Source organism: Plodia interpunctella, chromosome 5 (genome assembly GCF_027563975.2).
Source record: "Plodia interpunctella isolate USDA-ARS_2022_Savannah chromosome 5, ilPloInte3.2, whole genome shotgun sequence".
NCBI lineage: Eukaryota > Metazoa > Arthropoda > Insecta > Lepidoptera > Pyralidae > Plodia > Plodia interpunctella.
The window spans coordinates 11,219,335-11,235,636 of NC_071298.1; the positions used below are offsets into that span (position 1 = coordinate 11,219,335).

The 16,302-nt window shown below is 36.2% G+C and overlaps 2 protein-coding genes across 4 annotated transcripts in view; one reads left to right on the top strand and one right to left on the bottom strand.

Annotated features, from left to right (window-relative positions):
• Positions 1–16,302, top strand: part of Eip74EF (Ecdysone-induced protein 74EF) — a 209,375-nt gene that overhangs the window by 60,119 nt on the left and 132,954 nt on the right. The gene's annotated exons all lie outside the window — the stretch shown is intronic.
• Positions 1–16,302, bottom strand: part of Lsm11 — a 41,586-nt gene that overhangs the window by 23,077 nt on the left and 2,207 nt on the right. The window contains exon 2 of the mRNA XM_053746029.1: positions 9,053–9,168. Coding sequence (XP_053602004.1) covers positions 9,053–9,168 — 116 coding nt within the window. The remainder of the gene's footprint in view (positions 1–9,052; positions 9,169–16,302) is intronic.

Sequence of the window (16,302 nt, forward strand, 5' to 3'; positions counted from 1 at the left end):
CTATACTATTATTAGAAAGAGGTCAGCGTTTGTGAGTTTGTATATTTGAGTCGGGTAAACTCCGAAACTATCAAACGGATTTCACAAATTCTTTCACTATTAGAAAATTACATGATCCAAGATTGCTATATTTTATCTCAAAATTCCCACGGGAGCGAAGCCCCGGGAAACATCTAGTAAATAAATATATTGCGTCTCGGATCACACATCGGGCGTAGTTTTTTTTTCGTCGGTCGAATGTAACCGGCCTTGTTGTTGTACCCATTTCGGGGTGAACCGCTTCACAGTAACTGAACACGTACAGTCGGCCGCGTATGGTTACCCTACATGCACTCTATGCCGCGGTAATAAGGCCGAATTTGCAATGAAATTGGGTTGATCGTTGTGCTGCCGAGTATACGAGTATACACTTGCCAAGTTATTTTTATAGTTCAATATATTTGTATTTAAATTGTTTAAGAACATTGGTTATTAATACGACGGTCAAGTAAATAATTGCTATTAAGAATAACACTTGAAGAAAATATCAGCCATTGTTTTAAATACATAATAAAAGGATGACAAGATCAAAAAATTGTAAAAAACATGTATTCTCTAGATAAAATAGATACAATTATTTAAGATCATTGTGATATATGTTGCCAGTAGTTTGTAGCTTGTGAGAAATAACTATAAATAAAAAAAAAATTTACGAGAAAAAGTGCCTGTGAAGGTCTAATATCTGAATAAATGATTTGAATTTGAATTTGATAATTCATACACTGTAACAAGGCAGCTGTATCATTATACGAAAATTTGTATGAATTGAAATGACTTTTGTTTATGTTAAGGAATAAATATTGAAATATAAAAGTCGCTCTAACCAAGAATAAAGATTTTTTTGAAATCATTAGTCCAATATTAACTTATGCGCAATATCCATTTATTTTCTTCAAAACTATGTGACATAATAATGATGTACATATAAATTAAATATATAAAGAAATGAACAACACTCAACGGTCACATAAGCATTAAGCTTGTATTGTGAGTCCGAAGGACAAATACAGAAACGGGCGACCGCAGACAAATTTATAATTGGGAAATCATTTTAGATTATATTCTTCTTTTTCCTTTCATACAATAAAATCATTCGCTTTTTTCTTCTTTCGGGCAACAGCACATAAACCTACCCAGAATCATTGCGAATTCGCCCCTATTACCGGCGCATAAAGTTCTATACATAGTAATTTAATATGCGGTCGACTGTACTTAACAGCAGCCAATGAAATAATTAATATAAAAAAACATTAACCACTTGACACCTCATTTGTTAAACAAGATTAATTTCAACAACGAAACACATAAAACCTGTCCACGACAAAACGTGCAACTATAATTAGGTGATGAATATAAGTTTAACAATCCAAAACTGTTCAGGGTTAAAGTACATACTGGGTTTACCATAACGTGAACCTAGAACGTATCTATTGAGCCTGGTTATAAGGTACACACTTGCTTTACCATAACGAGAGCCGATCATTTATCTATTGAGCGTTCCAAGGCGAGCATGCGCCGAAAACAGCTAATGACTTATAAATGGATTAAATAGACATAGACAAGGAAGTAGCGCGCACGATTCGTCCTAGCCGGCCCTTACACACACAGATATAAACACGCACACATGTAAGCTAAAGAATACGACCATGAGATAACTGACTTCACAACAAGGTCCCGCCAATTTGTACAGATAGCAGAAAAACTTGAAATAATTCACAAATAATTTAAAACCGGCAATGTGCGAGTCGTAATCACGCACGGGGAGTATAAAATTGAGTTGCCTATAAAATTGCGTAGCATTGTCTAAAAATGGCACAATAATCCCGTTTGTTGTATGGGAGTCCCCTTGAATATATATATATTTTTTACACGTCAAATGAAAGACGTTTATGATAAGAATCTCAGGTATTATAAGAATCGTCTCAGGTATTAAAGAAGATCGTCTATGATAAGAATCTCAGGTATTAGCCCTTTCCTTGGTATTATTATTATTGGCTTTTACAATCTGCAGGGATCAAAAAAACTTAAATGATTTCAATAAAATATCCCATAATTTGATTAAGACTAACTTGAGAAATAACCTAAAATATGGGTAACATTTATCGACGAAGATGTCGACTATAGTTAGTGTGTTCTTGAAAGGATTTAGCAGTTCGAACGCTCATGTGATGCTTCTGGTATTGCAGTTGTGCAAAGCAGCGGTAAAAACTTACCATCTGGTGACACTATAGCTAATTTGCGGTATAAAGACAAAAAAATCCCAACTAATATTATAAATGCGAAAGTATGTTTATTTGTTATCTGTTCACGCATTATCTACTGGGCCGATTATTATGAAATTTGGTACACGGGTAGAAAATATCCTGGAATAACACATAGGGCACTTATCCCGAAATTTTCCACGGAAGCGAAGCCCCGGGGCGTAGCTAGTACATAATAACCCAAAATATGGGTCACGATGATTTGTCGACGAAGGTGTCGACTATAGTTAAAGAGTACACAACTTCTTGAAAGGTCGGAAACGATCATAATGTGATGCTTCTGGTATTGCAGTTGTTACTAATAATCACTTACTCTCTTGCTCATTTGCGGTAAAAAAAAGAAACAATAAATAATTTAAACTGTTCTTTGCCGACGCTACAACACACGTGCATCACGCATGCTGAGTAACGCGTGGCAACCTTCATCACCAAAACATAACATACAGGGCTCCGACATTTATATAATACCGGCTTCTCCACAAGGTTTCGCCTGCGACAATTTTCCTGATAGAAGGTACCAAAGTTTCATCTGAGGGGTTAGTGTGGGACGCAGCGAACCAATCACATTGCAGTGTGGTTGTCGAATCGATTCGATGGTGAGAAGTGAAATGCAACTTCGCCCAACTGACAATGAGAATCTTTTCAGATTTTTGAAATATGTTCTGTCCTCATTCCGCACTTCATTGTTTGAAAATGAATGAAAGCGACAATACTTAGGTTTTGGCTAGAATGAGTTTAAAAACCGGTCAAGTGCGTGCTGGACTCCCGAGGGTTCCGTAAAAATAGCTTGTACATATTTACGGTACCTATTTATAACGCTATGTCCTATAATAATCCTTTAGCTTGTAATTCCACCTTAGAATATAACCACTCCATATCCAGCCTTGGTAAATGATACAATAACATTCCCAATGAGGGTTTATGTCAAGTAGGTATGCGTAAAACACCGAGTCTTCGGAATCATAAGGATTTTTTAAAGCCTCACTCCCAGAATGTAACCGAGAACAAGAGAGAGAGAATAACAATAATAAAATCTTCCATAATATTCACATCTTCAAAACACGTTTATCTGCGTTGTTTGAATATCTATATTTCTATCATACTCGTAAATATAATAAACTTTTCTGTCTTTATGCCACTAATCAAGATACAATGAGTTGTACTGTTCTTATTCTGAATGACGTATTACGTATATTTAAATACGTATACGTAATTGTTCATGGCTTGCCTATACACCGACAATTATCGTGGCTGTGGCTGGTACGTAAAGTTGCTTAGATTTGTGTGTTATTTTCAGTGTCCGGTCGAAAATATTAGAAAAAGTGATTCTTGGCCGAAACAAATGTTAATTAATTTTGACCTAACCTTTACATAAATAAAACTAGTATATATGTAAGTACCATATCGAACAATAACTGTCGATAATTTAGTTTTGCATAGTGCTAACTGGTAATTAACTTCAGATTAATCAAGCAATAAGTTGATCTGACAAATTACAATACAATATTTTATCTAAAAGACGTCTACTGTCAAATGGATCAAGTAAAAGAGTGTAGATACCTGATCTAATGACCATCATTTGACGACTTCGGTGGCGCAATGGTAAAATAATTGCCTCTGAACCGAGAGGTCCGGTCCCCGGTTCGATCCCCGGTCGGGTCATGATCAAAAATAATCTTTTTCTGAATGGCTCGGGTCTTAGATGTTTATCTATATATGTATTTGTTATAAAATATAGTATCTTTGAGTTAGTATCCCATAACGATAAGCATCTAAGTTACTTTGGGGCTAGCTCAATCTGTGTGATTTGTCCAAATATGTTTATTTACTATTATCATAGAACGCCTCAAGTGGAAATGGTCCCAGGGGGGACCTGGGTGTCTCAAAAACTACTGTACGGTTTTCACTAATAGATAGTGTGATTTGCGAGGAAGGTTTAAGTTATATAATTTATTCTGTTTATGATTAGTTGAGAACGAGATAGCTCATCATAACTGCAACTTTTGGCGCAGTTAGACCTTACCAATAAGGGCCCACGTATTTTTCATTCAGACTCTGCATCTTATTGAACTACTTAATTTAAAATGGAGCAATCGCTTTGGGGCGTGAAGAACGTGTTCTCAAGTTGTTTGACATTTAATAAAACGTGTTTAGAGGGTGTTTTGAGTGAGGCTCCAGATCCAGTAGTTAACCAATTTTCGACTTTTATTCCGAGATTACATTCAAAATCATAAAAAACATCATTTTCAAAATATACAATTTTATTACAAATTTTTTTTTTGCAAATATTTTTTCTTTCTCTTCTCAAATAAGATTCAAATTCAAATTCAAAATTCTTTATTCAATTTAGGATGATATACATCACTTATTGACGTCAAAAAAATTACTTAAACTAAGTCTACTGCCGGCTTCCAAAGCGCAGGTGAAGAAGAAGCGGCGCAACAAACTTCACCGCAGCCTTTTCTCCAAGGACGTTAATTAACAGAGGAGATTGAGGTAAAACGTCCTGCTATGTAACACTACAGATTTTACTATCCTCGCTTTGACTAATATATGGTCTTATATTTATTTAAAATGTATAAATTATTATAGAAATAAGAAAATGCCTTTGAGTTCTTTGTCTAGTTGATTATTTACAATAATCACGCGATATATATTTCAATTAAATGGCTTTATAAAACTACGAAAAATATTGTCTTTTTTACCTTGAGATCGGCACGAAATGCTCCTGACTGACTTTATGACCACGACATAATACATACTAATTATAAAGGCGAAACTCTTGTCTTCTTTTCATTAATCATTAAAAATTAATGATCAAAAGAAGACAAGAGTTTCAGAGAAGGCGGGAACTAATATTACAATAAAAAAATGGAAAATGAACGACGCCTCTATTAATGTAAAAGAAACAAGTTTACATAATTTGACAGAGTCTATAATAATATGATTGCTCACAAGAACTACCAGTCCCGCCGAGTTAGAGCTTATCGCGTTACAAACAGAACGTTGTTCTACTAGTAGTACCAGTGATGTCACACCTACAACCATTAGTATATCTTGTATGTTTAAAAACGAATTAAAATTCAAGGTGATCGTAGGGCGCCGCAGGGCTGCTCAGACGAGGAAGCGAGCCTCTTGCTGCAATTATTAGCGTTTACACAGCCAGTGGAATTTTTACTTTACCACATAATATTTGAACAATGTTGAGGCTCATATTTGATTGCATTTAAGTTTTCTTTGTTCATTTAAATAATTTATAGATAGATAGATAAAGAAAATATTTGTAAAACAACAACACAACCAGACTAAAAACACAAAATAAAACACAATCTTCATAAGCACAATTGAAGAGCAAGTGTTCTGTGTTGCAGCAATACAAAAAGGCCCATCTCAGCACATATATCTATCACCCAGAGGGGCGATACACTGATTTTCACAGATGATACCTTAATATTATTGACCTATTTACTTCAGAAGTGATGGCCGTGGGTGAGTGATCTCAAATTCGAAATTCTTTATTCCATTTCGAAATACATACATCACTTGTTGACGTCGATTACTGTAAACTAAGTCCTTTCTGAGCCGTTGACCACCGAAGTGGTTCACCTGGGTGTTCCACGGTTAAAATTCTGTATGCGTGGTTCACTTAGGTGTTAACTTTATTTACCCCTGATCCACCTAGGTATTCCTAGATAGTCTACCGAAGCGACTTCCAAAGCGCAGATGAAGAAGCGGCACAAACTTCACCGCAAACTTTTCTCCAAAGACATTAATCAACTGTGGATCTCATAAGTATGCATATCTCTCAACATTTGGGTTGTAAAAAACTGATATTGACCGACCAATTAAATGTATTATATATTACTTCTTAAAATTCGGATTTATAATAGACTAGCGACCCGTCCCGGCTTCGCTTCTTCTTCATAGTCGTATTCCTCATGGCTAAGGGTCGTGGTCATTACGTGGAATTAAACACATATAAGAACTTTCTTGGCATTAGTAATGGAGTGGCCTTCTCCATTTCACACACAAGTTAATATAATCAACCAGTGTGCAGGTTTCCTCACGATGTTTTCCTTCACCATACATAAGTCAGATTCGTATACAAACTCATGTGGCACGAGTAGGATTCGAACGTGGGACCTTTCAATCTACAGGCGGGCGTCTTAATCATTACACCACCACCGCTTCGCTTAATTTGGGTAAAAAATAATAATTTATACACCTAAACCTTCCTCAGGAACCATACTACCTACTGGTGAAAACCGCATGATAATCCGTGCAGTAGTTTTTGAGTTTATCGCGAACAGACAGACAGACCCGGGAGAGGACTTTGTTTTATAATATGTAAGGATGTTTGTTGCTCCAGTCGTGTCGTGATCGTCTAGACTTAGATCTTTCAGACAGACCTGACTCATATTAATAAAAATGTCGGACGGAAGAGCCTTGCTTGTCGCCGGCGCCCGCGCACCGTGTAGCTATTAATGGCTGAAAGCGATTCATGTAATTAAAACATTTGTATTATTGATATGAGATGTTGTTTCATCAAAATATAATATTACTTATTTTTTCTAATTTATTCTTTATAACTCAAACTATAGCGGGACCATCCCGGCGTTGCTCGGGTAAAAACTATACACCTAAACATAATACATTATACATAATAAATTATACACCTAAACCTTCCTCAGGAATCACACTATATCTATTGCTGAAAACCGCATAAAAATCTGTGCAGTAGTCTTTGTGTTTATCGCGAACAGACAGACCGACAGACACAGCAGAGGACTTTGTTTTATATTATGTAAGGATAAGGACGATGTACGCCCACAAAAATAGCAGACTTGTAATAAAAATTAGTAAACGCACCAAATGAAGAGCTCGGTATAATGGTGATCAAACTTTAACACCCAAACTTCCTCATCCGCAATACGAACAATATCTATAAAAGCTAATAGCCTTTATATGCGCGTGCGCCGATGCTGCACCAATCGTAAACAAAACAACCGGGAATTTTTGCTTTTACGACGAATCCACAGAAGACATAGTTAGATACTAAGCTTCATTTGTGACACATTTAAGAAATTTTTTAAATTTGAAAATACTTTTATGAATTAGCTAAGTCTAGATGATTTAATCAAATAACAATCATGGTTCAGCAGTTCAACGAAGTGATTCACGGAGTTTATTACGTACATAGATGTGTCATGCGTGTAATTATGTAGATACTACTGTAATATATTCATATATATGGGCCATCGAAGTTTTTGACTATGTAAATTATTTACTTTTATATATTATTAGATAAAAAAAAATTATAAGAAACAATAATGGTAAGCCCTTCTGGCATGATGGGGACCAACGTTGTTCAAGTGAGTTTCTTTCGGCATTTCTTCTCAGCAGTGGTCGTCACGAAATGCCAGTAGTTGGTAGCTTGTGAGAAATAACTATTTACTAACGCTCCAGTTGCTAGAACCAATTTACATAAGTTTGCTCCCTTGTCACGAGCTATAAGGATTGTTAACGCTATAGCTAATGATGTCTTTAATGATAGCCTATCAAAAATCATGGTTGTCATTCGAAAATACGTGGAATCATATTAAATGTAGGTATTTTACTTGTTTATATACCTATATATTTTATGTAATACCCATTATATATACCTATTCATGTACTTATAACATTGCTTTAGTGTCATTACTGTTATGATGTTATAAAGTTTTAATAAATAATGAAAATATAAAAACTAAAGTGAAAAAGTGCCTGTGAAGGTCTAATTTCTGAATAAATGATTTGAATTTGAATTTATATATTCTCGAATTCAGCGAGTCCGTGCCTTAGTCTCCGCACACCACCTGCTCTGCAACAAGCGCCAAACATATTCCTTGCGGAAAACCATCAACCTACATTCCTGTTATAACCCGGGATTTTCGCCCAAGTAGAAAGGGCTTTGTTTCTATTTTAGCGGCATCAGTCATCAACGACGGCTGTTCCGGATTGGCCGGCAGCCAAGTGCATAAAGGATGGATGCAGAGCTGTAATGCTTATGACAACGTCAACATCACGCAGATAGTTTGTACTTTTAAGGTCGGCAAGGTTTCTGTCTCGTCATAAGCCACTTTTATGCCATTTTAAATCTCAAGAGTGCGCAAAAGCCACGTCTTCAAATTAGTCATTTCTGAGATCATAATAATTATTTACATTTATTATTACTGCCACGGATTCTCCAGTGACTACAATTCTTTACAGTTCTGCGCAGTTTTTTACAGTCTTCAAAAGGGGGATTATAAGATACATCAGAGATCAAATAGATCAGGGCCGTGTGACACCCTTGGTGTTACAGACGTCGTTTAACACGTGGCAAAAAATTATGTCCTTGCAGTGACTGTTAAAAACACTGTCCTGGAAAGACAGGGGCGTGGGTACAATGCCCGCTCGATTCCAGATATGTTTCATCTCATTTTTATTTTGGATTAAATATTAAGGATCCCCCGTGTTGGGTGCACCAGGTCGTGCTTATCATAATAATGCATTGTCCTAACAACTGAAGCGATGTTGAAAATGGCAATTAGAATCATGAAATAGGTGAAATTAAACTTGCAACATTTGATTACAGACAGGTAAATAATAGTTTGTAAAATATAATTGTTCCATGTCTTTTTTCTTCTTGTATCTATTCATTACTGACCGTCAGCGCCATAAATTTCGTTTTAATCAGAGCTGGTTTGAATAATTGTTCGATTGCAACATACCTTCAGTCTGAGCCTGTTGTCGACGCAATCCTTGAGAGCAGACAGCGGCCCGATGGTCCTATCGATACGAGTCAGCACATTGACCACACGCCTCTGTCTGCGCTCTGGCAGTAGGTCTGCAAACAGGCAAATGTAACATGGTAACAGGTACCTACATGTAGATAAATAAATCACAATACAAATACACACACACACACGAACAGAAAACTGCAGACCATTAAATTAAAAGAGTACAAAACATTTGCTGTTTTGCAGCAACCAAAATGGTCGAAACTCAGCGACATTTCTGCTTTAGCGAGTGACGACAACGTTTTTGACAAAGCTCGCTAAAGCCTTCCTTTCCTTGGAAGTTGGTGCGAGCGCTAAAGAATATATAATTAAATATAATGTAGTGTAGCTTAACTGATGTAGAAGATGGCTAAAGGAACTCCATACAACGACCTTCACCGAACAATCTGATTATCTGTATGCAATAAAAATACGAAACGCCGTCAAGCATCTTTTAACGATTCAAGATTTTTCGTTTTGACAAGAACTTTGGTTGTCAATAAGTATTTGAAAGTTTAAGTAGATTCCAACTTAATTGTTGTGAAAATGTTCGTGATAAAAAGGCCTACTCCTAGAAATTTAAATAAAAAAATGTTGATTTCCACAGATTTACATATTACATGATTTACGTGAATGTTGATTCCAAGAATGTTTATGACATCAAAAACGATTCCCAGATTTTACAATCCGTATTTGATTTCATCCGCGTGCTAATTATTATAGGAGAGAAAACATCTATTCACATACTTTTATAAATATAATCTAGAATTACAAATATTACGAAACAGAAATTTGCGAAGGGTCAAAGTTCCTAACACAAGGTAAATAATCCTGCACCGTTATCGTATGGGAGATTGTGGGAACAAATGCTCAGAGGTGGACATTAGAGGCGATGATGATTGCTTTGGGAGGAAGTGAACAAGCGAGATTGTTGTAAATTTTCCCCTAGAGGTATTGCCAAGACCGAACCGCTAGTATAGATATGCGTTTAGTATTTTAGTTGGTCTTAGTATCAGTAGGACAGGGAACATAATCCTTCTTGGAAAATATGATTCTTCTCTCTTGAACTTCTTCTTATTAATCTATGGTTCGTTGATTGAATCATTATCAAGTATCGAGCGAGGCCTTTTTAGTTTTTGATATGTATTATGTATTAATATTTTTATGTCTTGAACAAAAATATTAATACATAATACTATTACACTCAGAGTATAAAAATGGCAATTTAGCCCTTCATGATCACTAAAGTGTCTTGTGCCTTCTAAAACAAAGCAAAACACATTGTATGCATAACCAGATGATTCAGCCAGCAATGTCCTAAACAAACTGTAAACCACAAAGCATGTTTTCGATGCTTAAACTTTTGTTCTTAAATCTGTTATTGATTTAACTTTCATCGTGCCCCAATTGCGTTATCTCCAATATAAAATATCATAACAACGCCAATGATACAGGGGTCTACTTGGTCACATGTGCTCTAATATGATAAATATTGTCTTCGACTCCCGACACGAATAATACCTTGTATACTACCTGTTTTAACCATGGAAAAGTATTTAATAGCTCGAGCTAGTAATACAATAATATATTTTGCAGTGTCAACGTCCTCACGACACACATATAGCATCTGTTACAATATTGTCGTAACACCGTCACCTTTGTATACTGAAGTGCGAGGGTGTAAACGAGGTATAAAAATGTAAGCACATCACGCTATTTACGCTACAATGAACTATTCACTGCAATTGTGATTTTATTTATGTCCATTTGCTATAGATTTTATGGGTATACCTTGCTTCTTAAAATCAACATCTCATTTGATATCAGTGCGTCAGCTGTTCGATCCTTTCTTCTTCTTCTCTCAGTCGATTTGTGATCGGGCCTCCTCTTAAATTCACGGCAACGGTGTCTGGGGATTGAGCCGTCTTTTCGAATCTCTTATTTCATCTTTTTCCTTTGCCTTCTCCGGTATTTTGTAGGATAGGCATTTTACATTCTCGTGGTCATTGACACGATCCAACCGTCTTTCTTTAGTCTGTCCTTCCTCTTCATATAATAATATCATTATAAATAAATATAAAGTATGTTAAAATTTTCCGATATTATTTTACTCTTTCACACAGAAACAGCTAAACGCGGGTTTAGATCTCTAGAATTTCTTCGGGATTCTCCGAAATTCCTACGAAGGCGGCGCTTGTCAAGGTTACAGCTAGTGTATCATCACATTTGTTCAGGATATTCTTCGCTACCAGAGATGGGCTTTAGGGCTTAATATTTCCAAAAACTTGGGCTCAAACAAACCCTTTAGTTGGGTTCATGCTGGGCGTTTTGACGATATACTTTCAAATTCAAATTCAAAATTCTTTATTCAATTTAGAATAATATACATCACTTATTGATGTCAAAAAATTACTTAAACTAAGTCTATTGCCGACTTTCAAAGCGCAGGTGAAGAAGAAGCGGCGCGACAAACTTCACCGCAGCCTTTTCCCCAAAGATATAAATATAGGTCTTATACATATATTAAAAATTAAGAGGACGAATTTACTGGGCGTAAACCCCACATCTGATCGCTACGAACGCGATGATGACCGACAAAAATAATTCGGATCAATAAGTTCACACCGTGTACGAAATGCGTCATTTCTTTTTACGTGTCTTTGAACCCGAATATGAGCAGTTTTTGCTGAAAAGACGGTGATTCTTGACTTTCTCAGAATCAATGTACCTCTAATGAGCAGCCCCGTAGGGTTGGCAGGGTCATTAAGTACGCCAGAACACACAAAAATTACATGTGAGTAGAACTGGAAAGAAGTGGTGAAAAATGGGTGCCATTTCAAATAGCCTAAAGTTGTTTCCGTTCATTGTAACTATTTTTTTTGAAATTTCATAACCTCCGTCATGGAGTAAACGTAGATGATGGTCAACAGGTTCGGTTCCCAATGTGGAAAAATAATCAACTTGTTTTTTTTACACTATATGACTTCGATTCTCGGTGTAATTACACGGCTTTACGTTAATTATATTATCTCTTTCTAATTTATTTTCACGGGCAAATTCAAAGGATACATTTTTTTTTTACATTTAGTAAACTGTTTCGTGGATAAAACATGTGCTCGTTTATCTCATCTAATACCAGTTATATCCAGAAATCCAACATTCACAGCCCTAATTATGCGTTTCTTTCCATTTCATGAGTCAATTTCCAAAACCCTTATTTTAATATTACTCAGAATACCATATTTTGAGCAACGAGATTAAAGACGAAAATGTTTTCCAGGAAAACAGTATAATTTTATAATTCCTTTCGGGAGATACTTTAAGAGGCTCTTTATGAAATGATTTGAACTCACAAGTATTGAGATCAAAATTCAAATTATAATGGTTGCCATACCATCAACTTAGGAAAATCCATCTATCAATATTCTTCAAACAACAAATCAATTCCTAGAAAAGAAAAACTGTCATATTTAATCGTCTATAATAATATGACCGTAAAATCCACGCGAAATGAAAGCTGTGGGAATTAATTAAAGCTGTGAGAATTAATTAAAGCAACAGGTTCCTGTTTAGATACTGATCTCGAATGTAAATTTTTGTCTGTAACTAGGCAGTATAGCACAAAATTATCCTATCATCAAAAAGAAAAATAAAGTGTTGTCTATGGCATAATAAGAAGTCACTGGCAGTTAATTTAAAAATAAATACATAAACTAACGATAAATCTATGCGGCTCTCGAGCCGAGGTACCAGGGAGGCATGGCTCGCACGCGGTCGGCGATCGCGAATTACTTTCACTCGACTATCCCCGGGCGCTGACCGCGCGCCGGGGTCGTCGGCCGCGCGAGCGCGGGAAACGCACCGCCATCATGCCATTCAGAAAAGCGCGCCAACGCCATGTTTACACAGATGTACGCCGAAACGCGTTCCATTGCATCACTTCCGTTTGCAACTTACGTTCCGTTTCGTGATTATGCGAATCGCACGTGCCGATTTTGTGCATCGCGATTATGCACAATACGCTCTATTATTAGTATTTACTAAAATTAAAACATGCGAGATTGTTTACATTATATTCGCGTTGATAAGTTCGTTCGCGTGGAATTTTTCGCCTTATCAATGTCGCTTGAAATCTAGATAAATCTGATTCATGTTTGAAACCTAAACCTGACGTAATTTCAATTCAATGGAGGCTGGACAGGGCTTATAAATAAAGATTGCGCTAATAATAGCCGCCCACAGTATAATGCATAGTTTTCAATAGATAAATAGGAGTGCAAGCCGTCCAAGAGTTTGATGTGGAACGTATGGTGCAGACGCAGACATATTGCCGGGCGTCTATAAAGAATAATTATCTTATCATAGAGAATTAGTCCTTATCATTAGTAACGTAGTAAACATTATATACACAATAACCTTAAACAGTGTAATTATATTAAATTTACATCTCAGATTTAAGCGACATTTACGAGAACTATGAGATAGGATTTCGGAGTAGCGTGAAATATACGAATGGTGACAATGGCCTCATTTTTTTATGACGAGCTATTTGATCTTATTCCCTTTGGATCCAGGGATTCTATTTGGATTAATTCTATCCTTGGCTAATTGACGTCACGTATGAAAGCACATTTCTCTCTTACATATTCACAAACATTGTTCTTAATACTTAAATTAATTGATAATATTTCTAGCAGTCGATTAGAGCTTTCCGAAATTCCTCCCATCAGATTTAGGCTTAATCATAATCTGGACCTAATTTCTCATTTGGTAGAACATCAACATTCCATTTTCATTTCTTTCAAACACTTAGCCAGATCTACAAAATCGAATCCCAATATTCTATTTTCAAATTTAAAATATCATTGGCCCCCCAAAATGGAACGCAAAAACAATCTGCGAATCTGGAGACGTCAACGACCGATGCAGCGTGAAAGAGACAACATGCGTCCCACTGATCCCGCTCGTGTGGAAAGCTGTTACGCAACAATTGTAAATGTACACTGCGAAAGTCTAAGCCTGGTCCTAGATGAGCGACTGAACGCTGCGCGTATGTTATACGGCGACTACGGTGGACTGTATGTGTAGTCGCCGTAAGCTAATGCATTACCGCCATGCTATTTGATGTATAGTGTGCCAAGTTTGTCGCTCACCTATGACGTTGGGGTAAGCCGTAACTCAGCGGTTAGATTACAAGAGAATCTACGTACTAGCTCGGCCGTATTTGGTTATCGCGGGCTGATCATCGATTCAGTCATCGATTGAAACACTCGAGTTTAAATTAGAATTTGTATTTGTATGGCATTCCGAGACGAGCTGATTATAGCTTTAGCAACCATCAAGATATGCGTGCTTTAATGTTAATTCTAGTCCATTTTAATTATGATACTTTAGAAGAAACGAAAGAATGGGTAAACATGAGTTAAGACGAAATGTCTAGAAAATGTTAAAGGAAAGGAAATGAATCCTGTTCGCAATTTTAAAAAGATATTGATATTTATAATAATTAAAGAAAAAGAACGCAATAAATTTGAAATTGCACAGGCACAAAAGTATGACTAAAGTCAAAATAATGTGCGTCTTATTAGGTGAACACTCGTGAAACTCGATCGTTTTCCACATCTAAAAGGATTTGCGTAACAATTACAAAGATAGAGCCTAGATACACTACACACCTAAATTGGTCACAATAAACAGCTATTGCACAAAAGAAGACAATAAACTCGCAGAGACAATGAGCGAGGCAGCTGCGCTCTCCGCCATATCTGCCAATCTCTACTATTTTAGCCAAATCGGCGCCAAAATTGCGAATCTGTCACGCAATCGCGTGCCAAAGCCACAGGTTTTGATTAAAAATAAAGGTTAATATGTCAGTTCAATTACGAGATAGTGGTAATTACCAAATTGCGTAATTAGCTTTCTTGATACTAATCAATGTTATAAATAAAATAGGTTTCAAAAAATAATTGTCGCAAGCGGCAGACGTTTGTTTAGACGTTGCTTGTTTTGATAAACCAATTTCTAAATTAAATTTATTGTAAATTAGCTGTTGGTCTGTATCAGACTTCTGAATCTTTATGCGTTTTGAAATTTGGATATTCACATTTATTTTACCAATCGAATTCTTTAGTCAAAACGTGTATCTATTGGCAAAATTAAAAAGTACTTATACAGAATAAAAATTTGGCGCCCATTAGGGCCATTTTATGAACATCGAAGGTAATGAACCAAAGTGATTGATTAAAGACACCGTCTGTCATGAATAAAGAAATCTTCACAAGGACAGAGACAGGTGCGAATGAACAGGTGACAGTTGTAACTATATCTCGTATAATTTAAATTGATTGTCGAGTTAAACATGAATTAGCTTCATCATTCTTCAATCATGAATTTTTCAATACCAATGAAGTGTTTTCTATGTTTCTTTATGTTCTCTTACTCCCTCTCCTGTCTTCTATATGTTATGGAACCTAATTTCTCAACAGCATAACCTATATTCAGAGAAAGCGTGGCGAATATTAGTCGAATTTTGAATAGCATATAAAGAAGTATCATTCAGTGGCAGATTCGTCTCAGCAATGGTCGAACCAAAACTATTACTTCAATATACGTTGTGACTTCTGAATAAACATATCAATATCTGATACAATGCTAATCAGGCAACAAGTCCTGGACTAGACAACAGGCTGAATGACGAGCTATCAACAATGGCATCAGCTCATTTGCATGGCGTTCGTGACCCAATGCCCCGGCGGCGGCAACGTCTTACGTAAACCCCTTTTTTTTCTACCGCTCGGACTCTAGTTACGTCAGCGTTTGTTTTGGTTATTTTGTTTAACTCATAATTGACTACAATTTTTTTACAATCATTAATATCCGTACGACTATTATGAATGTGAAAGTCTATTTGTTTGTTTGTCCTTCTTTCACGTCGAGATAGAGCATTGGATTGAGATGATTTTTGGTGTGGAGACAGCTGGAGAGCTGAAGAGTGATATATGCTATTGCTAGCTCATTATAAATTGGAAAAGATCGCTTCCACAGATCGCTTTTTACATCTGTTATTACGTACGCTTTCGATCGTATCATTTTATCTATTTCTAAATGCACTTTTCTCACTTTTTCATCATCCATTATTTCACTGAGGATCAGGTCTCCTAATAAAGCCCCGCCAGAGAACTTCGCTCCGGGTTGTGATGGGA